This window comes from Dermatophagoides farinae, chromosome 9 (genome assembly GCF_024713945.1).
Source record: "Dermatophagoides farinae isolate YC_2012a chromosome 9, ASM2471394v1, whole genome shotgun sequence".
Classification (NCBI taxonomy): Eukaryota; Metazoa; Arthropoda; class Arachnida; order Sarcoptiformes; family Pyroglyphidae; genus Dermatophagoides; species Dermatophagoides farinae.
This window is the reverse complement of record NC_134685.1, coordinates 2,659,122-2,686,249: the sequence shown is the minus strand read 5'-3', so window position 1 is coordinate 2,686,249 and position 27,128 is coordinate 2,659,122. Positions and strand designations below refer to the sequence as shown.

At 33.4% G+C, this 27,128-nt stretch overlaps 2 protein-coding genes across 4 annotated transcripts; one reads left to right on the top strand and one right to left on the bottom strand.

Annotated features, from left to right (window-relative positions):
• Positions 1-617: 617 nt before the first annotated feature.
• Positions 618-20,685, bottom strand: Cad96Cb (protocadherin Fat 4-like Cad96Ca). Of its 3 annotated transcripts, XM_075734155.1 has the most exons (6): positions 20,200-20,685; positions 19,929-19,964; positions 19,799-19,856; positions 17,189-19,026; positions 1,290-3,995; positions 618-1,223 (listed from the first exon to the last, which is right to left on the bottom strand). In XM_075734155.1, exons 4-6 carry the CDS (start codon positions 18,281-18,283, stop codon positions 894-896), a joined length of 4,131 nt encoding a protein of 1,376 aa, XP_075590270.1. In that variant the 5' UTR covers positions 18,284-19,026; positions 19,799-19,856; positions 19,929-19,964; positions 20,200-20,685; the 3' UTR covers positions 618-893. The 3 variants fall into 3 exon arrangements, with proteins under 3 accessions (XP_075590270.1, XP_075590269.1, XP_046917479.2); XM_075734154.1 differs by having other exon boundaries at positions 17,189-19,856; positions 19,929-20,064; XM_047061523.2 differs by lacking the exon at positions 20,200-20,685 and having other exon boundaries at positions 17,189-19,856; positions 19,929-20,124.
• Positions 20,686-24,391: 3,706 nt separating this feature from the next.
• On the top strand, positions 24,392-26,945 carry LOC124497848 (dermonecrotic toxin LafSicTox-betaIE1). Its single transcript, XM_047061526.2, has 2 exons — positions 24,392-25,752; positions 25,814-26,945. The coding sequence occupies exons 1-2, from the start codon at positions 24,869-24,871 to the stop codon at positions 26,298-26,300; spliced, it is 1,371 nt and encodes a 456-aa protein (XP_046917482.2). The 5' UTR covers positions 24,392-24,868; the 3' UTR covers positions 26,301-26,945.
• Positions 26,946-27,128: the final 183 nt, after the last annotated feature.

Genomic DNA, 27,128 nt, shown 5'->3' with positions numbered 1-27,128 from the left:
ATTGAATTTTATGAAGAGATTGTCGAATGGCAAAAATTCAAAAAAACTTTGGGGTCGAATCGACCCCACTCCACCAACGGAGGGTTAATAATACACTGTGGCTATTATCCGGTACACGTCATTTTTTTTTTTTGATCAACAAATAATAAAATCGATTGAAAACCGAAACAATCAACAATAGATGGCGCAGTGTGTTCAGATGTTATTTCAAAAATAGTAAAAAAAATTCATCATGAAATTTTCTTTTCTTTTATTTTTTTTTTTGGATCAAATGAAACAAAAACAATGGTAGTACCAAATTATTGCCTGGTTATAAATAGTGATGATGATGATGATGATGATGATGATAATGTTGATGACCATACGACGACGACGTGTCAAGAATGTGCCAACAACAGAACAGGAATCATTGAATCACCGAGAAAAGCAGTGATTCCTGGCTATAATTTACAGATTTCCGGATTTTATGATTACCTGAATAAATGGAACAGGCTAATTAATTCTCATGACTCCCAGGATTCACGTAATATCACTATATGTAATTAATTATTTAAATCTTTTGATGATGGTAGGGCATTGCACTTTTTTTTCACTTGCATATACTTTTTAAATATGTGTGTGTTTTGGAAAAAAAAATGGTAACTTTATTACTGTGAATTTATGATGATGATAAAAATGTTATGTACAAAGAGCATTGTATTGCATATGTGTGTGTGTGTGTGTGTGTGTATGTGTATGTGTATGTGCTAAGGCTTGGGCTAAATCATAATGATAGATTTTGATTGCCCGATGAAGTGGAATTTGTATAAAATGGAATAATAAATATCACAACAAGATGAATGAATGAATTAATGAATGAATGAACAAATGAATTGAGTGAAAGAATGACCAAACTAGAAATAGACAGTTAAATCGGGCAAAGCTGTTGGATCGTTTGGCTGCTGCTGCTGCTGCTGCTGTTTGAACTGTGTCCCTGTTGTTGATTTGTCCACAATGGCCAATGATGCTGTAGCCATAGGATAATGAGGTGTTTGATGATGTCGTATCGTTGTGGTTGTTGAAGCTATTGCTGAACTTCCGCTGCTACTGCTATTACTGCCCGTATGATGATGTTGTAGATGGTAATGACCATGTCCATTCATTAAAGGTGGTGTAGCCAATGATGTCGTACCGGTCAGTAGATGACCGCTTAATGTTTTCGTTTTGGTTGCTTTGACTGGAATCTGTGTAAAAAAATATTTTGTGAATTTTTAATGGATATAAATGAAATATTAGTAAATATGACATACCTGTGCTTGTACGATTGAATTGCTAGTGTACAGCTGATCCAGATGGTTATTGCGTTGTTCATCTTTCCAGGTTAATTTCTTCACCCTTCTAGGTATAGAACCTTGTGGCCACCGAATTACGCTTATACGCGATGCATTAGAATCGGGAGTCGGACTGCATGTACTAATCGGATTGATGTTTATATCAGAATGGGCAGAATCGGAATTAAATTCCGACTGCGAACGAGAATTATTGGCTTGAGAAGAATGAGTGCTAATCTTATGGCTGTCTGACCATTGACAGGAAATGTCGGATGAAATGGCACTATCTGGTTGTTCGATTGAGCTATTACTGTTGGGCATGGTTGTCGTCGTCGTCGTCGTCAAGGATCGTTTAACAGGGCTGAGGTTTTCAAGCAATTTTTTCGCATTACTATCAATATCTTCTGTATACTCATCGTTGTTACTAGTATTAGAATCTAATGGAACAATTTTGTTCGAACGGACCATTGATACGGCAGTGGGTTGAAACAGTGATTTGTTTGCCGAAAACAACCGTTCAGGCGAATCATCTTTGGTTGGCCAATGATGCTGGTGTTGAATGTGCTGGTGATTAGCGTGGTGAGGATGATGATGATGATGATGGTGGTGGTGACCACCGGATAACGATAAATCCGACGACGACGATGAAGAGGATGCACTTGATGCAGAAGATGAACTAATATGGTGACGTTGGTGTAACGTGACTGGCGAACAATTTGATGATCGTCGTGATTCATATTTTCGATTCTTTAGTACGTGCAATGTAAGAGCCACGATTATTATAAATAATGTGCCAAGCAAAACACCCAATACTATCACCAATACGAGGGCAGTTGAATTTGTGGATGCCGAGAATATGTTGGCCGATGAATGTTGAAGAATATCGACGGCAGTAGGTGATATGGCTGGCGATGATGACAGATCAGTCTGATGCTCCAATTCAAATAACAATGATTCTAATGTTCTTCCAGCCAATGATTTTAATAATGCAGAAGCAAATTTGACCACCACTGAAGCAGAAGAACTTCGTGATGGTTTTCCACTATCGGTGGCTGTAGCAATCATATGACATTCGGTTGTGTTGACCAAACGAAGACTTCGAAGTCGTAATGTGCCATCAGCGGATAAAGCAAATGCTGCAGCATGTGGTCCAGACAATGATAATTGGACACGGTCACCATCATCGGCATCAGTGGCTTGCATCTGGCCAATCACTGGTGATGATCGAAGACGAGCTTCATTCACATGAAACACATAAGTCGATTGACCAAACACTGGGTCATGTTCGTTCACGTTGATTATGTCAATTGTTACACGTGCAAGGTCGGTTTGAAGACCATCGGTAACCATCACGCGGAACGAATATCGATGATGTTTTTCATAATCGAGCATTCGATTGACGACAATCTCACCACTGTTTTTGATACTAAAATAGCCATGTTCATCATCGAGAATCTGAAATCGTAATGGTTGGTTGGAAGTACTGGATGGTCGACTACTTTGAACGGTCAAAACCACCTGGCCTGGTGGTGTGCTCTCCAAAAGTGATGTCGAATAATTGCTATGCAAGAAACGCAATTCAGGCATCACTTGATCTCGTTTACTCACTATGGTCAATGTGGTCAAAGCGTAACGATCACGATTATCCAGCTGAGTCGCACGGATGACCAACGTGATTGGTAGTGCTACTGACGAATGCAACGGACGTTTCAAACTAACTTGGCCAGTCTGAGCGTTGATTTTGAAATAAGCATTCTCACGACTATCTTCATCTTTCGAGTTGAATTCGTAAACAATCTGTGATTGTATCGCTCGGTCAGGATCTTCAGCTCGTATTGGTTTTGGTTTCACTTGAAGCGGATGTGCCGTTATTTGTCCTTCACCCAATATGGCAGTGTATTTGTCCACTTCGAATCGTGGATTCTGATCGTCAGCATCAATCACTTGAACGTTCACTTTTGTAACGGCCGTGTTTGGTGGATTTCCTTGATCCTGAGCACGAATCGACACCCAGAATTTAGGCAGTGTTTCATAATCGAGTTGAGCAGCCAAAAGCAACGTTCCTTCCAACGGTGAAGCAAATCGAAGCAGATGAGAATATGGACCAGGCTCAACGTAATATTCAACCGTCGAATATGGACCAAGTTGATCGTTATCAATGGCCCTAATGCCAGTTAACACGACAGAACCAGGCGATGACATTTCACTTATGTTAACCGAGTACGGAACGTTGCCTTGCCATTCTGGTTTATTATCATTAGCGTCAGTGACCAGAATTCTGATCGGAATAATAATGTCATCATCACTGGTAGTATCGGTAATCGTATCGTATGCCAAATATGATTGATCAATCGATTCATCGGTGGCAATTCGTTTTTCAACACGATTCCAATTGGATTCATGTTGATCATTTGACGATAATTTTCTGGCCAATTTCCTTTTATCCAATAACAATCGTTTCGGTCTACATCGTATAGCAATGGTGACACTGGATTCTCCTTCCACACTTTCTTTGTCTAATTTTCGTACTAAAATCAATTTTTTAGTTCCAGGTTCAATTCTAATAGGAATACTGGATTGATCGGTTGAATTATTAACAACAACATCATCACCATCATCATTATTAACATTGTCATCAATTATAGAAAGCTCAATATCTCCATTGTCTGTAGCATCGCCAATCACCTGTATTAAGAAACAATAACAAAAAAAATAAAATAAAACAAAGCAAAAAAAAAGCAATTAGTCAAATGGATTGATGATTTTTTCATTCATTCATTGTCTCTCTCTATATATGAATGTTTGTTTCTCATGATTCTTCTTCTTCTTCTTTTTTTTTCATCACCTAGACCTTGTGTATGATAAGGTTGAACGATCAATTCAATCTATCTCAATCTATGTTGGTTGGTTGGTTAGTTTGTTGGTTAGTTAGTTAGTTTGTTTGTTTACTTGTTGCAGTGATTATTATTATTATTATAGAATGATGATGATAATATTAATGAAGCATAGCTAAGCCATCATCATCATCATCATCGATCAATGTGAACATTGCATTTTACTTCTGCATGCTCTGAATGATAACACGAATGGACCTTCTCCCCTTAAACTAACCGTTGATGGACACCGTTTTCATGGCTCAATGATAATGACAGTGTATATATAATGAATATACAAAACCGGCTATGTACGAAAAGAAAAAAAAAAGTCAACTTGGATCCAAATATTCTAAAATTTGACAAAAAGAGACAATGACATTTCAATCCAATTTTCATCGGTAGATAAGAAAAAAGAATGAATGAATGAATACAAACACACGCACAGAAAATTAGTGAATGATGGGTAAGATAAGATGACCTTTATGTGCATCCGCAATCATTGTGTCAATCAAACAAACAATCAATCGATTGATTGATTGATTGATTGATTGTGTGAATGAATGAATGAATATGAAGAAACGGAATTTTGTGTTGAAGAAGAAGAAGGGTTGTCTGATGATATGTGTGATGTAATCAATGATCATGATGATTGGCCATATCATCATCATCATCACAACAAATAATCGATCGCATGATTCTCATCATCATCTCATCGTCATTCAGTTTGAGTAATGGACACAACAACAAAAAACAAAAACAATGAACACATTGAGGTGACCATAATCAAATGTCGTGTCGTGTGTATGTGTGTGTGTGTTTTGCTGTGCTGTCATCGAGGTTAAAATAGTGAATGAAATGGTCATTTGCCAATTGCACATTTTCAAATGAAAAAAAAAATGATGGGAGAATTTGAAATTAGTTTGAAATTCGAATCCGAATCCAATCATTCCGTGTCCAAGTGTTTAGTTTGTGCGTTTGTGTGTGTTGAAATTCGTGAAATTTGATTTAAATTCATTCATTCATTCATTTTTGAACGGACGAACAATTTTGTGCCTTGTTTGCGCGGCAATTTCTATGTTATGAGTGGAAAATTTTTTTTTCAATTTATTTTCTTGTCCATCATAATCATCATCATGATGTGTCATGTAATGTTGTTGTTGTTGTTGTTAAATACAAACGCAAAAGTTAATTCAATTTGAACCACAACATTTGTCTGATGGACAACGATGGGAGCTTTTGAACAAAGTGGAACGATTCATTCATTTGTGTGAATACAATCGGGCCACATTTTTTTTCATTTTTTGGATACAAAATTGACAAAAAAAAAAAATAGAGAGAGAGAACGACGATAATTGAATCACTACTGCATTGGTCAATGTTTGTGTTTGTGTGTGTGTCTGTGATTATATAGTGAACTGATCGAGCAGAACAAATGAAATGAAATCACCGGGTTATATATATATAATCAAAGGAGATGATCAAGATTCGTGATTTACTGTGGCTGATGGCTTTCCATCCAATGACCAATCGATGATGATGATGATGCATTGAATCGAAACTAAATGAACCCAATATATTTATTTTATTATTATTTTATTAGTTTGAACAAATTATGTATTTTGTTTCGCAACATTGATTTTCAATCATTTTACGGATGGCCACCGACATTGCAAAAAATTGAATATTTTTGGCACAATATATACCAATTTTATATTCAATTCAATTCCAATATATATATTGTTCGTAGGCTCGTGGGTTTGATTTTGGATCGAAATCTTTGTGTGTGTGTGTGTGTGTGTGTGTTTTGTTGGGGTTAAACAAACTTTTTTTTTTTTTTTTTTTTGTTGCAAAAGCAACAGGTTTCCTGTTTCTGGTCATCATTGTCTTATTGTGTGTCTTATACATACAAAAATGTTTACCTTGTAAGGTTGGTCCCTTCATTTTTTTTTGTTTCGTAGATATATATGTAAAAAGCAACTTGGCTGCCCTAGTTTCAAAACAAAATTCATTTCCTTTACAAAAAACAAACAAAACAAAACAAAACACAATGATTATAAGGCAGAATGGACTATTATTATTATGAATGGGCAATGTATCTCTCTGTCTATTTGACTTTAGAATAATCGGTTTGTTTGGCCATTGTGTGTGTTTGTGTGTGTGTGTAGAATCCGTATTACATAGGAATTGCAATTAATACACACAAATGTGGCTGCTACTATTAAGCTTCTCAAAAGATTGTCGCTCGCTGCTAATAAGAATATTGAAACGAATTGGGCCAGGTAAACAAACAAACAGACAAAAAAATAAACGTCCATTGAACAAATGAATTATTAATTATTAGTCAAAATAATGATAATCATCATATATGCTATATGATTATCTCAGAATACAGAAGCCAAATAAAAAATAAAATAAAATAAAAAAGGATGGCCCATTCCAAAATACAATAGAGACAAAGTGGATATTACAACAAAAAAAACAACAAAAAAGAAGAAAGGGCCACACACACACACTCGTAAAAACAATGTTTTTTGGCGTGTGCATTGGAACACCAAAAAAAAAAAAAAAAAAAAAAAAAAAAAAATAGTGGTCAAAGATAGTGATGATTTATTTATCACAACAATGATGATGATGATGATGATGATGGTCACAATGATTGTTGTTGTTGTTGTTGTTTATATTCGCATAAATAGCCCATCATGGCAATAATGATTACGAATGATCATCATAGCAATGATGATGACGATGACGATGATGATGATGATCGGTCATCGTCGTTTGTTCGAACAACAACATAAGCAAAATGAACGTTTATCACTACTACCACTAAATTGTTCTCAAATGAATGAATAGATTGCTGCTCGTCATCATCGTTTTTCTAATGTCCTCTCTCTCTCAGTCTCAGTCTCTCAGTCTCTTTTTTTTCGGTGTGGCTTGTGAAATTGAAAAGGAACCATTGTTGTTATAACAAAACGGCGCCATTCATGATTTTTGTTGCTGCTGCTGCTGTCGATTTGAATTTATGTTGACCATTGAAAGTTTTAGTAGATATATATATGATGATGATAATCATAATCATTCCAAATCTATTGTAGAAAATTTGGATCGTTTTTGTCATCATCATCATCAAATAACATTGCCATTCAATTGATAATCAGTGATGATGAACCATTGTTGTTTGTTGTTATAAAAATGTTGAGGGTAATCATATATGATGATGATGATGCGGCATTGAACAACAACAACAACAACAAAAAAAAATAATTTTCCATGATTATCCACCAAATAAATTCATAATCGGTCAATGTTTTTTTGTTGTTGTTGTTGTTGTTGTTCTTGGCAATCATTTTATATATATATAGAGTATATATGCCAATTCATTAGTAATGACCATAATCGATGGATATAGATTCAATGATGCGTAGGATGATGATCACAGCATAGTAATCATTAATGATGATGATTTTTTGCTTATTGAATTAAAAATCGATCCATTATTATTTCAATCACACATATGTAATAGATTTATATTGACCCATTTAATATGACTGTATGTGTGTGTAATAATCTACACACACACACACAGTTTCACACTTTTTTTTTGGCCAACTTGTCCATCCATCTATAATGATGATGATAATGATAGGATGTGATGATGAGATGGTCAACAATACAATCACAAAATCAGCATCAATCATTATCGATATAAATATATGAAAAAAAACAAGTTGACAAGTGGATATGTCAACCAAATGAATTGAATCCATTTAGAAAACATTCACTAACATTATCATCAATATCAATCAATTTTATTATCATTCACATTCAAATGACAACACACAATGTTTCCATTTTTTTTTTAATTTATTTCCATTCATTATCAATCAATCAATGACCAAACACAACACCATTATCGATTTAACTATCTGGTAATATATATAAACACCCACCATCATTTCTATCTAATCGGATCATTTTTTGGGGGGGGGGGGGAGGGCCAATGAATCTGGTTGTTAAAAAAAAAGAATTAAGAATGAAAAAAAAACAGTGACAACCTAGATATATTTATATGAATGAGCAAATGATCCTCTTTAGCATTTAGATATTTAAGGATAAATAAATCAAACATTAACAAACGGCTTAACCAGTGCAATTCATTTCATTTCATTTCATTTTATTGCTACAAACCATCCATCAAAACATGCAGCATCTCTTATTTCATCTGATCACAGGAAAAAAAGCATCGTCATCGTCGGGTAAAAGAAACCCAAATCGACTGGCCATTTTTTTTTTGAACAATGGTGGCATTGATATTTGTGATTAATAGACATAAACAAAAAAGAAAACAAACAATGACAAATACCTCTTACTTGGCTTGATGATGATGATTATATATGAAGGTCGTCATTTCACACAGCACAATAAATAAATGGACAAAAGATCCATTTGGCTGAATGAATCTAGACTATTTAGAGCAAAAGATTATCATCATCGTCATCATCATCAGATTGAAATGTCATATTCATTGCAATCACATTCTTTAGCTATTTTATTGACCTGGCCTGTATATACACATCATTTGATCAACATCGATCCATCATTAACATTATCCGCCCAAACATACCAGAATAACCAACAACAATTGGAAAAAAAAAATTGGGTAGCCATAGGCGCTCTAACTAATGATGATTATTATAATAATGGCCATTATTATGATCATTCACAGTTTTCATTTGATTTTTATTTTTTTTTTACTGGAAAATGAAAAAAAAAATTTCAATTTTCCAAACAAATAAACATTATTAAAATTTCGAACATTTTGCTCATGGATCAACAACATTTCATCGTCATCATCATCATGTGATATTATATAAGCTATAATTATCCAGCACGAGCATTACATTCATTTCTTGTTTGTTTACAGTATGCAATTCAATCTGGTCATGATTAAATCGTGTTTTTGTGTGTGTGTGTGTGTGTGTTGAAAACATTTTCAACATTTCAAAAAATAAAAAATTTTTGTCTTTAATCGATGTGATCATTCACTCCTTCCCTCAACTACTGATTGAATCAATTCAATCTTTATCTAGATGGGTCATTTACAACTTTCTCTTTTATTCATCACTAGCAGCAGTAGTAGTAGTAGTAGCAGTAGTAGTTGACAAATAAACATGTTGATTCAAGCAAAAATGAAAAACAAAAATTGTCGCATTTATCATCATCATCATCATCATCTTAAAAATGGGTGGACAAACAATTTCAAAAATTAAAATGTCAACAACACTACAAACACAAACACAGACACACATACACACCTTGGATTGAATAAAGTTGTTGAAGATAACGTAATTGACATAATCATATAGATAAAGAAAAAATGCATCACTAATGAAATATACAGGACAAACAATATATATGTGTTGTGGTGGTTTAAAAATAAAAAAAAAATTGAAATAACTTACTGACTGTGTGCCAATTCAGATGACAATAGCCAAAAAAAATGTTCAATGTGTAATGGTGTTCATTATATATATAGTAATCAATTCGATTATTATTTTGACACACACACACATACACAAGCAAAATAGGGTTTGTCAAATGTACTGGATTCAGTGCCTAAATCTGGTCATCCACGAGTTAATGATGATGGCCATGATGATGATGCTCAATAGTATGATGATTGATTTAATAATAATTTTTTTTTTTTTTTTTTTTGGTTGTGATTGAAAAAGCAATACTATTAGTTTGACTGTAAGTAAGTAAGTAAGTAAGTATATGGCCAAATCATCTATCCATCTATATAGTATTATTATTGATTGATTGGAGATAATAATAACCACAGATGACTTGGATGAATGAATGAATGAATGAATGGATGGATAGATGGATGGATGGATGGATCATCATCATCATCATAATCATATCGAGAATGGAGATGGGCCATTATATTTATTATTTATTGATGAAAAAAAAATTCAATTGTGAAAAGCCAAATCGATTGATTCGATCAATATTTCATTATGGATGTGCTATTGCTATTATTTATTATTATTATTATTGGCCTTTCATATCCATTGCAGTGCCATCATCATTTTTTTCATTTCATTTCATTCCATTTTCATTCCATTTCATTCAATGAAAAATATGTGGTTATTTTCGAATCAGAATCTAGCATTTGATAATATAACAACGTGACCTATTCAAACACTCTACATGGGTCCACAAATAATTGATACAATACAACGTCAATGCAGAAGCAATGATAATGTGACTTGTGTCAATTTGGCCATCTTACCATCATCATCCACAATGGACTCCTGTGTGTGTATGTTGACCAACACGTTTCCACTACTATAGTAGTTGCTACTTGTTGCTTCCATTCAATTTCAATTATAAATCATTTTTTTTTGTGTGTGAATAATACACACACACACACACACACAGAGTTCGATTTGATCCAAATTCCGATCAAAACATAAAGACCAAACAATTTCTATTCAACAATCGTAACATTGCCATGAAAAACAATTTTGAATTTAAACATTTGCATTTCTTCCGGCCATTTTAATAGTAGTTATAGTAGTAGTAGTAGTAGTAGTAGTTCCTGGACTGAATAATAATTGATTGGGAATAATGATCATCATAATAAACATCATCATCATCGGTATGGCATGGCCCAACAACAACAACAACAATCGACAATTGAATGAAATCGGCCCAACGAACAACAGTCGTCGTCGTGTGAACGTGATAAATGTTTGGCAAGCGAATAGCCTATAAAAATCATTGTAACTAATGATGGCTTGAATATCGAGAGCAATTGTAGTCCACACACACACAATAAGTAAATGATCACCATCAACTCTTTCTTATATGTTACCAGGACTTCTAATTTGTTTCGGTCATTTCCTCAGTGTTGATCATGTTTTTTTTTTTTGTTGGGAACGCGTGCTATAATCATCATTCATTTATTGTGTAATCACCGTTGTTGGCAAAAAAAAAAAAAAATAAATGAGCAATTATAACCATTTTAAAATGGCTGCTCTATTTAGATTCATTCATTCAGTATATGAAAAAAAAATTTGGCCAAATAAAATTACATCATGATTGAATCTACAATCTCAATTATCTTTACTAATGATAAAATCATCCAATCAATATATATGACAACATCATTTGGATTAATTAAGCTTGATCGTGCACTATTCTTGTGTGGCTATGGCGTAATTATCATTTAAATTGACGTCATGACCACACACACACACACACACACACACACAATTGTGGATAACGGAATCGAGGTAATCAGAGAGCCAAAGTACACCACACCACACACACATGCAACCAAAATCCATATGGAACAATATACTCGACACACACAAACACAATAGGTAAAATCGTGAACTATTTTACTGGCTGATAGCATCATAGATTAGAGAGATAAGAAAAATGTTGAACCACCACCCGGAAGATTCCAGTTATATCATCATATCATATCATATCATATCAACATCTTATTACACTTTCTCTTTTTACAAAACAAAAAACAAAAAACAAAAAAAAAAGAATTGATCATCAGGGGGCATAACGTAAGTATGTATCATAATAAACAATCATTATATCATTAAAAAAAAATGGTCATTTAGTAAAATGTGTGATGTATGTGATGTGTGACCATAATGGCCATATATACAATAAATGTGCGCTATATTTAGAGAAAAAAAAGGAAACATGGTGCAAAATTCTATGTTCCAGATATATTCAGTGTTAAAATAAAAATCAATCGAATTACTAATAAGCAATATCCACCAACAACGATATCCAGCCAGCCAGCCAGTCAGTCATTCAATCAGCCACGATTTATTCGTTAATAATCATAGTATATATATACCGGTTAAAAAAGCATGTTGTTGCTATTTTGTTTTGGATCAATAATTGCAATATATCGCTTTGCTTGTAAGATAAGTATTTTCATATTTGACATGACAATGTATGGATCAATGTAAATGGTGGTGGTGGTGGTGGTATTTTGGATGGCTGTACACATAACACACACACACATTTAGTATCATCATCATCATCATCATGAATGGTCAGCACGATCGTATTTTGGCATTTGGTATGGGGGCCAACATCATCAACATCTTTCATCTAAGTATAGCCAAAGATATGGCAGGTATGAGTTAACTAATCATAGCTTTCATCTTTTTTTTTGAATTTTCTCATTGCACTCTCACTCATTCAACATTTGATTCGCTTTGGACTCGAAACAAAAAAAAAACATCATCGTGTCTGGTGAATCACGAATTGTCATTTTAGCTCATGACTTTCTTAAATTGAATTTTCACCTCTCTCTCTCTCTCTCTCTTATTCTCTCTTAATTTTCATCTCTCTTCTCTTGTTTAATGCTGATGCTGATGCAATCAATTTACCTGGACATACACTGGTCAACATAGATTGTTGGCGCCTGCACGATTCCAATCCAACATGATGATAAACAACCCGTTAGTAGTTGATCATGATGAACATCATGGATAGCTAATAATGGAGCCATGTTATGTTGTTGATAGTGTTATCGATTGCTCCATATGAATTATATGATCATGATCATGGAACATATATCGATCTAGTAATAATAATGGTCATCATCAATATAGCTATATATAATCAATATAGCTCAGCATGATAACATTTGTCAACAATGAGAACCAAAGGAAATCAATGAAAGCGAAAATGATTTAGAATGAACATTGTTATTATGACCATCATCATCATCATCATCATCATATAATCAACGGAAATTTTTAATCTATAAATAGATAAATAAGCTCGTTTTAAAAATCTGTCTGCCTTTTTGTTGTTGTTGTTGTTGTTATTGTTGCCATCAAATGATATCTCTAATGATCAATCAATCGCGATCGATGTAGGATCATTTCGTTTGCTAGCTTATCATAATCATGATGATGATTATCATGAGATGATCATGTAATGTATGAATGACCATATGTCACAAATTTTTATATATAAAGGGTAATGAATCCACAGGTGCTTGATTCAATTATTGATTGAAGCAAAAATAAAAAAAAAATATCTCATCATCATGTGGCATCACTGCACTGTGAATGCTTGTCACTGCCATTGTTGTTGTTTGGTGTATTTTTGCTTGATTGAAAATAGGAAAAAAAATTGAATTTGGTCACCATCACCACCAACACCACCGCCACAACCACCACCATTTTTTTTGTAATCAAAAAAAACAATGGCAATGAAGCGTTCGATCGCTACCAGTCTCTTGAAAATGAAGCTGAATTGAATAATAATGGTGATGATGATGATGATGATTGAAAATGGATCATCTTCATTTATTATTATTATTATATAATACATGACTATATGACTATATCACATTAGACAATCACACTATCTTATGTCTTAACTTTCTGTCTTGTTTTTTTTTCTCATTTGAACATTGAAAATCAATTGATTTATCTTTGTTCGTTACTTATCGACACACACACATAAATGCGACATACACACACACACAATGGATGGAAAAATCTGTTAATTAAACTTAGATCTCTCTCTCTCTATTTTTCTTCTTCGTAGTATAGTGTGTGTGTGTGTGCGTTACATATATTGAATTTAATCCATCAATCGATTCATCGAACCGTCACCGAATCATACCATACCAAATACCAATACTATTACATATGGCAGTGGGCTTCAATATGAACTCAATCACTCAATGTTGTTGTTCATCTTATTTTTTTTGTTTCTAGTATGCCATTTAGTATGCAAAGCACGATAATAATAAACACCACAAATATTTCTAGCAATTGAATTAAACACAATTGTCCATTACTGATGATGATGATGATGATGAGCATCAGCTATAAATTGCATCAATCAAACAAAAAAAAAATTTCAAATCCGGTAATCGTTTAAATCAATAACAACCGTGGATAGCAAATGGACAATGTGGAAATAGTGATGGTAGTTTATCGGCCCCTAATCAAATTGAATAAAATCCGAGCGGTAAACATATATATAGTGATGAGATTGCCATTTTAGAACAACAACAAGAAAAAAAACATTCCAAATAGCAATGGATTTTTTTTTCTCTGAATATAAAATGTGAATTTGTCGAATCAAATTCCATCCATCCATCCATACATACATACATACATACATCCAGCTAAGAAAACAAAAGAAACAAGTTGATGATGATAATGGTAAATGATTGTCAAATGAACAAATGGGAACAACATACAAAACAAAACAAAAAACAAAAAACAAAAAAAAAAACAGCCACCATTCAAAATCAAATATTCGACAGTAGTCGTCAGTTGTGTGTGTGTATGTTCATTTTACTATATTCAAATTTCGAAAATACACATTCATACAATCATTAAGTTCATTGGATGACTTGTCTCCTCTGTTAATTAAATGTAGAGCAGGCAAGAAAGATTGAATTCATTCGATGGATGGATGGAATAGGTGCATGACACTTGTGAACCCAATATTTCCTTTCACACACACACATACACATACACATACATACACTATATTTGTGAACACATCGCCCCAAATGTAATTTTGTGTTTCCAATCGGTTGTTGTTGACAAAATTATCAACCAACAACCGATCAAACACAATGTTTGATGTTTATAAATCTATTATAATTTATACGATAGGATTAATAGATAACAGAACAGAAAAAAAATCGTTGAACCAATTTCAATCAGAATAGAATAGATAGTAGTGCTTTGTTTTTTCTTTTTGTTTGTTTTAATTGATTCGGCAGAATTAATGAAATGGCTACTCAATTAACTATAGTTGCATTTGCTATTTAGATCACATCTTTGTTCAATTATTTCTTTCTCTCTTTCTCACTCGCTCTCACAAACACAATGGTATCGAGGGTCGGTCAGCCATTGTTTTTTTGATAGTGATGACCAAAAACAACAACAACAAAAAAAACACATACAATAATGGCTACTTGAATCTTGATTATTAATGAATGAACAGACATCCTTTATCATATATATTCATTGTTGTTTGTTGCTCTCATTTCAATCAATGATGAAGCCAAGATGGTCAATCAATTAATCAGAAAAAAAGAAAAAAAGAAGCCATCTGGATGGCTGTAATTCCATACGTGAATGTTGTTTGTGTGTTTTGGGCCAATTGCTCAACTAAATGATAATGATGATGATGATGGTAGCCATGTAAAGACAATGTGATCACCCAGTGTCAGAGTGTAGGAGTTTTTTTTTACTGGGACAGCTGCAAAAAATCATATAGTTAGATCATAGAGCAAAGAAGAAAAAAAAACACAACATGAACAGAAGCTTATGGATTTTTGTTACAAATTGGATTGCCATACACAATCCACAATAATTGGTCATTGGTCTTTTGTTTTTTTTTTCGTCTCTTCCTTTCACTCTTTCGCTCTCTCTCTCTCCCTCTTTCTCAATAGTTACGTAATGCCAGATGTATATGGACCGCAATCAAATTGTTGGAATTGGGCCATCATCATCATCATCATCATCACTACTGTGTATTGTGTTAAGTGTTCAGGGTCCAAACTATCGGCAGTTATGTAGAACTCATTTGGAACTAGATTGCCATACAAATAGGGCAATTAAAATTGTCTTGTAGCAACACAGTACGGCCAAAGTGTGGATTATCATATTAACAAAATTTCGTTTTGGACATTAAAAACAGTGAGACAAATTAACAATTTCAAAGCCCATTAAATGACGACAATCAAACACCGTGTGTGTGTGTGTGTGTGTGTGTGAAATGGAAAAAAATAAAGAAAACTACAACTAAATATTCATATCCGAAGATATTTATCAATGGACAGCAATGTATATGGTAGATAGATTGAACAATAAATCAAAAAGAAGGTTTTTTTTCTTGGTGCTAGAGCTATAGCCACAATGAACACCCACATAAAGCTGGTTAAAGATTGATTGTGACCGGGATTTTTTCTTTTTGTATGAAAAGGAAGCAAGAGTCATTTAAAAGTCAATTAGATGGATGGATTGACCATTGTGATTGTGGTGTGTGTGTGTGTTTTGTTTAGATTTGAAGCTTAAGTTGATGATGAATAGATCAATCACACGGGGGCAGAATGACCACCACAAGCACACATGCCACATCATGTGTGTGTGCATCGGCATCGACATATTAATCCATCGATCAATTGTGCTGCCATCGTCATCTTGATTACGATGACGACGATGATGATGATGGTGAATGCCACACTATCTCCACTATAGGTTGGATAAATTGAAAATTATTAATTGGATTCGAATCGAATCAAAAATGCGCACACACACACACATACATGCATCTCATTTATGGATGTGATCGGACAAAAAGAAAAAAAAATGTTGGGCGCCATTGTCTGCCACTGTTTGATCAAAAACCGAATGACTTTCATTGCATTTCACATTTTAATACATCAATACGTCTTCTCATCCATCATCCATCGTCATCATCATCATCTATCTGAAAGATTTTTGACCGGCTATTCTCTCTCTCTATTTCATTCGTTTGTAGCTGGACATTGCACGCGGCAGGCGTAGGTAGTGATTAACAATCGAAACAGTTAGCGAAATACTGGAGTTATATAATATATATTGGAAAGAGCAATAGAGCACCACCGTTTTTGTATATACAATCGATTGACCAACCGATGATTGTGTGTGTGTGTGTGTGTGTGTGTGTGAACACTCAATACAATTTCATAATCATCATCATTGAAATGAGAATGAGAAAAAAAATAAACCATTTTTGGCAGATTTCAATTCATCAGCAAAAAATAAATGCAATAATTCATTCATTCATTCATTCATGCAATGGTCAGCCAATAAATATTCGATTAGGCGTCATGTTGAGATTTGGCCCAATCATCACCAATGATGATGATGATGATGATGTAGAGCATTATAGGTATTGTGTTTGAATTCGTTTAAAAATAGAGAGAAATACCTTGATGGTCCCGATTACAGAATCAATTTCGACTGCTTCATTGACAGTGAATGTTTCCGATGATCCACCATGTGACAGGAAACAAAGATTGTTGATATTTTCATTGTAATGGCTACTATTGTTTATTGGTGGTAGGGTCTTCGTTGTTGTCGTAATTGAAGCTGTTGTTGTTGTCGAAGTTGAAGCTATTTCTTGCAGTGATTTACCATGCCGATGACTAGTCTGATTAATAGTATTGATTATCGGACTCACAGTTGTGGTGGTAGTAGTGGTGGTGGTGGTCGTCAATGCTTGGCTTGAATTGTTGGAATCCATTGCTTCAAGAATTTGTATAAGTGAGGTGGATGGTTTCTGCAACAAACGATTATTTTTATTATTATTGTCGTTCATTAGTATCGTTGATGTCGGACGACTAGTCAAACGAATTGTAGAATCAAACGTCGGTGACTGTATCGATATGGGCGTTACTTTAGCCACGCCTTTCGATGATGATCCAACAATTCTTGTAGCAGTAGACACTATACGATGATTATTAGAATGACTAAGATGCATCATTGAACGATAAGGATTGGTACGAGAAGATATTGGTGATTGATGTTGTTGACCTGATGCTGATGGCGAATAATACAAACGACGAACGATAGCCGCTGTTGGCGAATGTGTTTGGCCATGAATCGATAATGATGGTGGTGATGGAGAAACAGTGGATGAATGATGTTCATGAATCAAAGCTGAAGCTATCGTAATCTGTTGATGGAACATACAAAACAAACAAAAGAACAGGTGTATAATGATGACCATCGTCCAAGACATTGGAACATATTGTCTTTGAAATATGACCTTGTCAATGTTATTCATTTGGCTGCAGATGTACATCGATCCATTTGATAATGATGACTTATGGTGCCATTCAACATCAACATCAACATCAACATCAACATCAATATCATCATCACCACCAGCACCACCACCACTACCATCATCGTCATCATTATCATCAGATTCATTAAGACGCCTTATCAGTATGTCGCTGTTGTTGTTGTCAGTGGCCACAATCATATGATCGTTGGCAATATTGTTTTTTTTTCTTCTCATGTTGGAACTTTTGGTCTACCAAGGATCATGGCTACATACAACAATATGTTAATGTGATATATATTGAATATAATACAAATAACAACAGGGTGGTGGTCAACATTTAAAACAAACAAACAAATGAAGGACAATTCAATGTTGTTTTCTTATTTCAATTGTATTCAGTATGTGTCGGTCAATTTGGGCACCAAAAGTTTATGTTGAAAATTGATTCAGTAGAAAAAAAAATAAACTTTAACAAAATGTTTTGTTATGCAAATCAAATGCTTATTTTGTATTGCATTTTGCATTCAAAACAACGCACACACATACACACACACACACATGTATATAAGACAAAAGCATTGTGTTTGTATTCTTAAAAGATGAAATTTTACAGATGAAAATAAAAACACAAACTGCTACGACGACAACGACGACGACGACGACGACGACGACGACGAGGATGATGATGATGATGATGATGACAACGAGACAATTTTAATTCACATATATATTCGAATGATGGTTTTGGTTTGTTTAGTACACGTTGTTTGATGATTTCATGTAATCATGAGAATTGTAATGAATTGTCGTTCTCAGAATTAAAGAATGAAATGCATATAGAGATGTTTAATGGTGAATGATGACCATTGCCTCGAGGAATGAAAAGCGAAATGTGGTCTCTTAAGTCAATGTTGTGATGATGGTAAAAGACATTTTACATTTGATCATTGTCCAAAGTTTAACATGATGGTAAGATTCTTCATTTATTCATTCATTCGATACACATGGTTGATCATTCAACCGTCCATATGAATAAGGTGTAGAACCATAGAAACTAATTACACACACACACACAGTAACAAAAAACATCAACCAGAAAGACAAAGGACAAAAGACAGAGGACAAAGGGACACACCCGGACAAACAAAAAAACATTGAATGATGAAAAACAACAAATTCGTCGTTTGTCGATGATATGAACAACAAGGAATTTTTTTTTTTTTTTTTGCAATGAGACAATAACATTTGACAACCATTCGGTATGAATGCTAGTCGTGAACTGACTATGATGGTGATGAGAAATGAGCCACCAAACACACATACATACAGATCAAGTCGATGTTTTCTCTTCTTTTTCCGTTCTGTTGGCTGCATGTGTGTGTGTGTGTGTGCGGAGCCTGTTCTTGGCTCTTTTTTTTTAATTTATACACAATTTCTTTTTCATTCTATTGCTTGCCAGGTTGTCCACAATGTCCATTCCATTCGAATAATAGGGCGATCCAAGATTTAATGAAACAAGGGGTACCATATCCATGTTCATGATAATTATTACTGTGTTTGTGATCCATTTGAATGAGGTTAATTAAATGCATTCCAGATCCATATCGTGGAATTCAATCCAAATACGATATTCATTGGCTGGCTGGTCGGTTGATTATTCACATGTTTGACACACACACACACAAATACAAATACAAATACAAACACAATTGAAATTTCGGGAATCAATCATCCATATATATGTTATACATTTGAATAAGTCATCGGTAATTAAAATCAATCAATATTTATCCATATATAAAAAGCACTATAAATTCAGTAGGAATATGAAAATCGATTAGATTCAATTGTGTAATATAACATTCATTAGTTTACTTACATGATAATCATTATTCGGAAAAAAAATTGGGCCATACTAATGGTGATGATCATCAACATTGATCATTGATCAAAGCAAAGCAAAACACAATAATAGAACACATTTTATTATTCGTTGATGAATGAAACATACATCACTTTCCATCATCAATGGTCATTTTGTTTGTTTGTTTGTTTGTATGAATGGAAAAAAAATCAAATGTTTCAGCTTACATTTTTATTTATTCATTCATTCATTCATTCACCATTTTCTGAATATAGATAATACATACCATTTTGTTCAAAGAAAAAAGAAAAAAAAAACACTTGTCAAATGTATCAACGAAAAAAACGGATGAATGAATGAATGAAATGCTGTGATTTGTTGCAATATATGAAATGTGTTGTCGTTATGACATCTTATCATTAAAAAATGTTCACCATGGGGGGATTTAATAATGGCCCATCATCATCATCATTATCATTTGCATCATTGTTCATCTTTTTCTCTTTTTTTGTTGTTGTTGTTGGCCATAATGTCGGATCATCCCTTTCGATTTCAAATTTTTTTATTTTTTTTCACAAACACAAACACTGTGAATCCGACGACGTTTATTAGAGATTTTGATCAATAAAAAACATGTGTTGTTGTTGTTGGATAAAGGTGGCCATCATCATCATCATCATCATTATTTGACAAGCTGTATTCTCTCTACACTATTTTCAGTTTTTAATGTTTATCACAGATAAACAAATGACATAGTGATGATGGAAGAAAAAAAAATTTCAGATGAATACATACACACTGAGAGACAATTTTTTTTTTTTTTTTTTTTTTTGGTCTATAAAGTGCTTGTGAGAATTTTTCATCTTGCCGGGATTAATAAATGAAAACAAAAAACACACATGGACTTTGAGAAAGCATCATCAGTGTTTTTGTCATCGTTGTCATTGTCATTGGGTTGTGAAAAATAAAGACTAGCATCAAAGCAGGGTTATCACATTGATAAATAAGACATATGAGTGTGTTGACCACTCTTCTTCTTATGTTTTTTTTAACCACGAGAATTAATTGGTCAACTTTCGCCATTGCACTGATTATAATTAATATGATGGCAAGATGGTATTTTCGTTGTTGTTGTTGGTCATTTTCATTTTCTCTCACCGATGTTGCGTCTATAAATGGTAATTATTACATATTCTGATTATTATCTCACATATGTGAAACAATTTGTGAATATACAAAACCAAGATAGAAAGATAGATTTTGTCGAATCACATTTTCATTTTGGCTGGCCAAAAAAAAAAAAAACAAAAAAAAACATTCGATTCAATCAGAATATGAATACAGACATCTTGCCATCTAGTGGTGAAGAATCGTACAATTATTACATGATTTATTATTATTCATGTCAACAGATGGTAGCATGTGTATTTCTAAAAAAAAAAAAAAAAAAATCATAAATATATGAATGTTATATTTGAAAATTCTGTACCTAATTCTGTACCAAAAAAAAAAAAAAAAAGATCAGGTAAAAAACAAAACAAAACATTCACAACGGTACTTTAGCTCTATATTATATTCAACACATCATCATTCAAGCTCCACTGAATGGATTGATTGATTTTTTTTCCCCACCATACCCTTTGGACCAATAGAATACATACATGCATACAATTTATATACAATGTAATGGAATGTTTTTATGGAATTCATTTACATAATGTTTTCAATTGAAATGAAAACAATGGCCATTGTTGTGATGCAAACGATGATGATGATGATGATGATGATAATGGCCATGTCCTTTTTTTTTGTTTGAAATCGATTGAATTTTTATGAAAATACCCACCAATGGCATACTATTACGGGTACCCAACCACTATGTTTATATCATATATATATATTAGACACGTTCGATTTGATTCAATGAATTAGTGAATTTGAATGAAATACACACACACACACACACACACACACATACAGTATACTTGAATCGAATCGGCCAAATAAAGAAAAAAAAGGGTTAGAGCCAACCAACCAACCAACAACAGCTACATCAAATTCTGGGCCAGAATTTTTTTTTCTCTTCATCACTTCAGGCTTGAGAACATCATCATCATCATGAAATCATTAAAATAACAAATATGATGGCCATTATGTTCTCTCTCTCTCTCACTCTCTGTGTGTGTGTATTCATTCATTGATCATCATTATTACTGTCTCCCTTTTCTTCATTTAATAATAATAATTCTAGTGTGTGTTGTTGCGAAAAACGAAAACGAAAACGAAAAAAAAAATTCCAATTGATTTGAATGATGATGATGATGATCACTGTGTGCATTGTTGTTGTTGTTGTTGTTGTTCATTGGAAAGGAATGGAAAAGATAATAATTTGCATAATAGAATCTGAAATGAAAATGGAATGGCATGTTGTTGTTGTTTACTATACCATCGGTTACTATCATTTTTTTTCCATGTTATTATAAATGAATTTGGAAGTAAATTTTGAATGTAGATTGGTTATATATCATATATATTAACTTGATTTGTTTGATTGTTATACGATGGAATCAACAAAAAAAAACAACAACAACAAAAAACAACAATCAAATAGCAGCAATTTGTAGTTTTTTTTTCGTTGGGCCCATATTTATATGTGGTGTGAATATTGCTTGTCGATTTGAACATGATGATGATGATGATGATGGACAGATTTTGATGTTTTGTGGGTACCAGCAAGTATAAAATAATTATATCCAGCCATAGACAGATAGAAAAAAAAAGAGTTACGATTTTGTTTCTGTGTGTGTGTCGATTTCAATCGGGGGGGAAAAAAATAGTGGCAAAGATAAAAATATGAATTGAATGTCGGCCAATTTATTCTTCTTCTTCGTCTTTTTTTTCCATTGACCTTCCAGCAATTTATGATGATCAGATTTAATTGATTGATTTGAACTAAATCATCATCATCAGATTAACCCTCTTATTCAGCCGGATTTTATTTCGATGTAATTCATTCATTCATCGATGATTAACCGAATGCCAATCATAAATGGAGAGCAAGAGAGTTAGAGAGAGGAAGTATTGTTGAACACGCACATAAAGAATAATGAATGAATGAATAAAAGGGCAAATGGGCCAATTGACATTGATGAAGATTGAACGATGATGTTTATGGCAAATTACTAAAAAAAACAAATGATGAAAGGTAAAAAAAGCCAAGCCTCTTGTTTGATTTAGTATAGAAATTTTTTTTTTTTTTTTTTGGTTCAGAATTGACTCTTTTTGATTTTCAATGATGATGATGATGACGAATTATGATGAATTGGATTCGAATTGCTATCATCATCAGATGATTTGATTTTTTTTTTTTTATACACTGTATTCATCATATATATGTGAATGAAACAAATCGAATGTGTGGCAAATAATTTATTCCATTTTTTTTCTTTCTTCTTCTTCTTTTTGTTCTTTCTTCAATCAAATATCTAGTTGGTAAAAAAAAAAAGAAAACCAATTGGTTTTGGATATATATTAAAGCCAAAATGAAAAGAATGATTACAATTTATTCATTCATTCATTCATTTACAAATCAATATTTGATGAAATGAGTGGTGTTTTGCCCCATTTCTCTTCGAAAAAAAAACAAAAAACAAAGAGAGAAAAAGAAAATTTGATAACCAGAATGGATGGATGGATGTTTGTTTCATCATTAATCCAACATACGCGCATAACATCACAATATATATATGTGTGTGTGTGTGTGTGTGTGTAATTGAGAAGGGAATAAAACACAAACACCACCACCACCACATCACTTTACTCATTTCGATTACAGATAAGTATTGATTTTTTTTGTTGTTGTTGTTGTTGTTGGCATGAAATTTTAACCCTGTTAATTGGCTTTTCCTGTTTAGCTGTCCCGTTGATCAAAAATTCATGATTCACGTATGATAAATCCATAATCAAATGTCTCTCTCTCTCTCTATCACTCTTTCTGAATGAATGAATCAACCATTTCATGAAATATTCAACAACATTCCTTCAAGTACCAATATCCCATCATAAATCATAATATATATGTGTATGACAGACAAACACCAGATGCATTAATGGCCATGGATACACTACATCCCAACTATACCTACCCACCGCTATCAACAATCAAGATTAGCTTTATGCTTGGATGTTTTGTCGTTTCTCTCTCTCCTTCTGTCTTTCTCATTCATTTGTTCACACACACACACACACAGGAAAAATTTTCAAAAATACAATAGTTTGATATTGAAAAGAATGGCATTGGAAAAAAAAGGCGATGAAAAGAATTGAGATGAATACTATTGTCACACACACACAAATGGATATTGTCGCCAAATTATGTCATAGGGTGGCCATCATTGTGTGTTGTGATGTTTATCTGTGGTGATGACCAAATGACCAACTGACCAGTATGGTTTTATTCATTCATTCATTTATTTGTTGGCTCTTTTTTTTTATTCAATCATCATGATGAATAAGATATGAAATAATGGCCAATTGTATTTTTATGATGCTCTAGATCGGCTAACATCCTCAAGTATCATCCATATGTTTTTTTTCATTGGTAATATGTTCATCATCATCATCATCATCATCATTCTGCTTCTGGACATCGATTAGGCTTGGCGAATAAAAAAAAAAAAAAGTTGTGAATCAAGATAACCGATCAAAAGTATTATAAGAATCTGTAAAGTAAGACTCAGAAAAAGAGAAAAAAAAAGTGGAGAACATACAGCCAACATCTCATTAAGTGATCAACTTAAGGCCATCAAAAAAAAACAACACATTTTATCATCGTGTGTTTGTGTACATTTCCTCATTGCCACATTGGTTGTTGGTGGTCTTTCCGTTATCATCATTAGATCTGCTGATCAGTTGTGTGTTAATCATCATTGTTAGAGCATTGTTTGCTCTTGAAAATGTTAAATTTACCGTATGTATTACTAATATGGATGTTGTTCAACATGGTCAATTATTTAGCTACCAAAAACACGACAAACAATAATGTTTCCATACAACATCCATCATTGGGTCCAAAACCAAAATTTTATCATACAAATCGTCCATTTTTCAACATTGCTCATATGGTAAACAGTTTAAATGAATTGAATGATTATCTGAATCGTGGAGCCAATGCAATTGAAACGGATGTTTATTTTTCATCAAATGCTACACCTGTTTACACATTTCATGGAAAATCAAATTGTGATTGTTTTCGTCGTTGCGGTGAACGAGAACGTATCGATATTTTTTTTGAAAGAATTCGTTTACTTACAACACCTTCCAGCCCTGTGTTCGACAAGCGACTATTGTTGATCATTTTGGATTTGAAACTATTACGAATTAGTCATTCAGCAAAAGCCTCGGCCGGACAGCAATTGGCATCTTTACTCTTATCTCATCTTTATAACATGACAACACGTGACAATTCGCCTGATGGTTCCCGATTAAGAGCAGTTATCTCTATCTCGCACGTGTTCGATTATGATTTTGTCCTTGGATTTGTCAATGAAATTGAATCGCATGGGCGTGACTTTCTGCTTGCCGACAAAATTGGATGGGATGTGGGCATGAATGATCCATTGTTTGCCATAGAATCAATGTGGAAAAGACTCGATATGGTGGTCAATATATGGCAAGGTGATGGTCGATCCAATTGTATGACACCATTCTATAATCTGGGCCGACTCACACAGATTGTGAAACGACGTGATAATCCATCTTTTTTTGCTATCAAAAACTACATTCGCAAAGTCTATCAATGGACTGTCGATCTAACGGTCAACATTCGTACAGCATTCAGGTAAATCATTCTAATCAATATTATCGATCGATGTAATAATAGAATATTCTGTTCTGATCAGATCGGACGTTGATGCCATCATAACCAATCATCCGGAACGTGTATGCAATGTAATGCGTGAAAGTGAATTTGCTTCCCGATATCGTATGGCCACATATGAAGATTCTCCATGGGAAAGAATCTGGACACGTCCAACACGACCACAAACATCATCAATGTTAACTAAACCAACATTAGGATTGAAATTAGTGAATAGTGCCGGTGACATGCTTGATTCGATGACCAGATTTATGGTTGATGCATTAAGATCACAGACTTTATTACGTTATCTATTTCTTTCGTCATATAAACAACGACAACAACAACAACAACAACAACAATCATACAATTACAATTATTATCGAACCATGGACCATGATGATGATGATGATAATGATGGTAATAATGTTGAATCGAATGATTCAGTCACGACTACAACTACAACGGAACTGGTTATAGCCAGAATAATTCAGTTGTTAATGAAACTCGTGATTGGCCAAAAACATTAGTGTTCAGATAATAGTAATGTGTGCATATCATGGATGAAATTGAATCATCATCATTTTCTTGTTTAATTTGCTTGCTTCCATCCAATGGGTTTTTTTTTCGGTGATGAATGGCCATCCATCTATTCATCTATCCAATTATCATCATCATATATCTCATATTATCATCTTGTTATATACCAATTTGTATGTTTCCTTTCCGGAAAAGTCATTCATACCAAAGTAAACATAACACACACACACAAATATTGTATACATAAAGACATTACACTAAAAAAAAAAAAAAAAACAAACGGACAAAGTTTGACCCAGAGGCATTTAAATTGAGGCTCTTTTTTTCTCTCTCTCTCAATATATATTCTGGTTTCACTTTGGTTTTGTTTGTTTATTTGTAAACAATGGTCAAAATGGTTGTTGTTGTTGTTGTTGGATTCGTCATCGTATACTGGTGATGATGATGATGATGATGATATGCATCCATTTCCTGTGTAATAATGTTTTCTCTTTGCTGTTGTTGATCTACAATTATTTTGAGCCATATCATTTTGTACCTCTTTTTTATATGAGATTCTATTCCACTCACCCACCACCACTACCACTATTTTTGGCCAATTTAATTTCGGTTTGGATTTCATTGAATTTTTTTTTTTTTTTGAATTAAATTTGTCAATTGAAAAATAATGAATTCGATTCGATTCAAGTGATGATGATGACCTTCTTCATGATGATTTACTTATAAGGACGGTAACGATCTGGTCACGAATAATAAAAGATAGCATACGTTCACAATGGAAATAATCATAATCATCATCATCATCATTGTATTGTGTT

What these genes read in the sequence shown, in the direction of transcription:
- LOC124497848 (XM_047061526.2), top strand. Translation starts at nt 24,869, where the DNA reads ATGTTAAATTTACCGTATGTATTACTAATATGGATGTTGTTCAACATG. An exon ending in AACATTCGTACAGCATTCAG is followed by an intron (nt 25,753 to 25,813) that starts GTAAATCATTCT and finishes TGTTCTGATCAG; the next exon opens with ATCGGACGTTGATGCCATCA.
- Cad96Cb (XM_075734154.1), bottom strand. Translation starts at nt 18,283, where the DNA reads ATGAGAAGAAAAAAAAACAATATTGCCAACGATCATATGATTGTGGCC. An exon ending in CTGTAATCGGGACCATCAAG is followed by an intron (nt 3,996 to 17,188) that starts GTATTTCTCTCT and finishes TTCTTAATACAG; the next exon opens with GTGATTGGCGATGCTACAGA. An exon ending in ATTCAATCGTACAAGCACAG is followed by an intron (nt 1,224 to 1,289) that starts GTATGTCATATT and finishes TTTTTTACACAG; the next exon opens with ATTCCAGTCAAAGCAACCAA.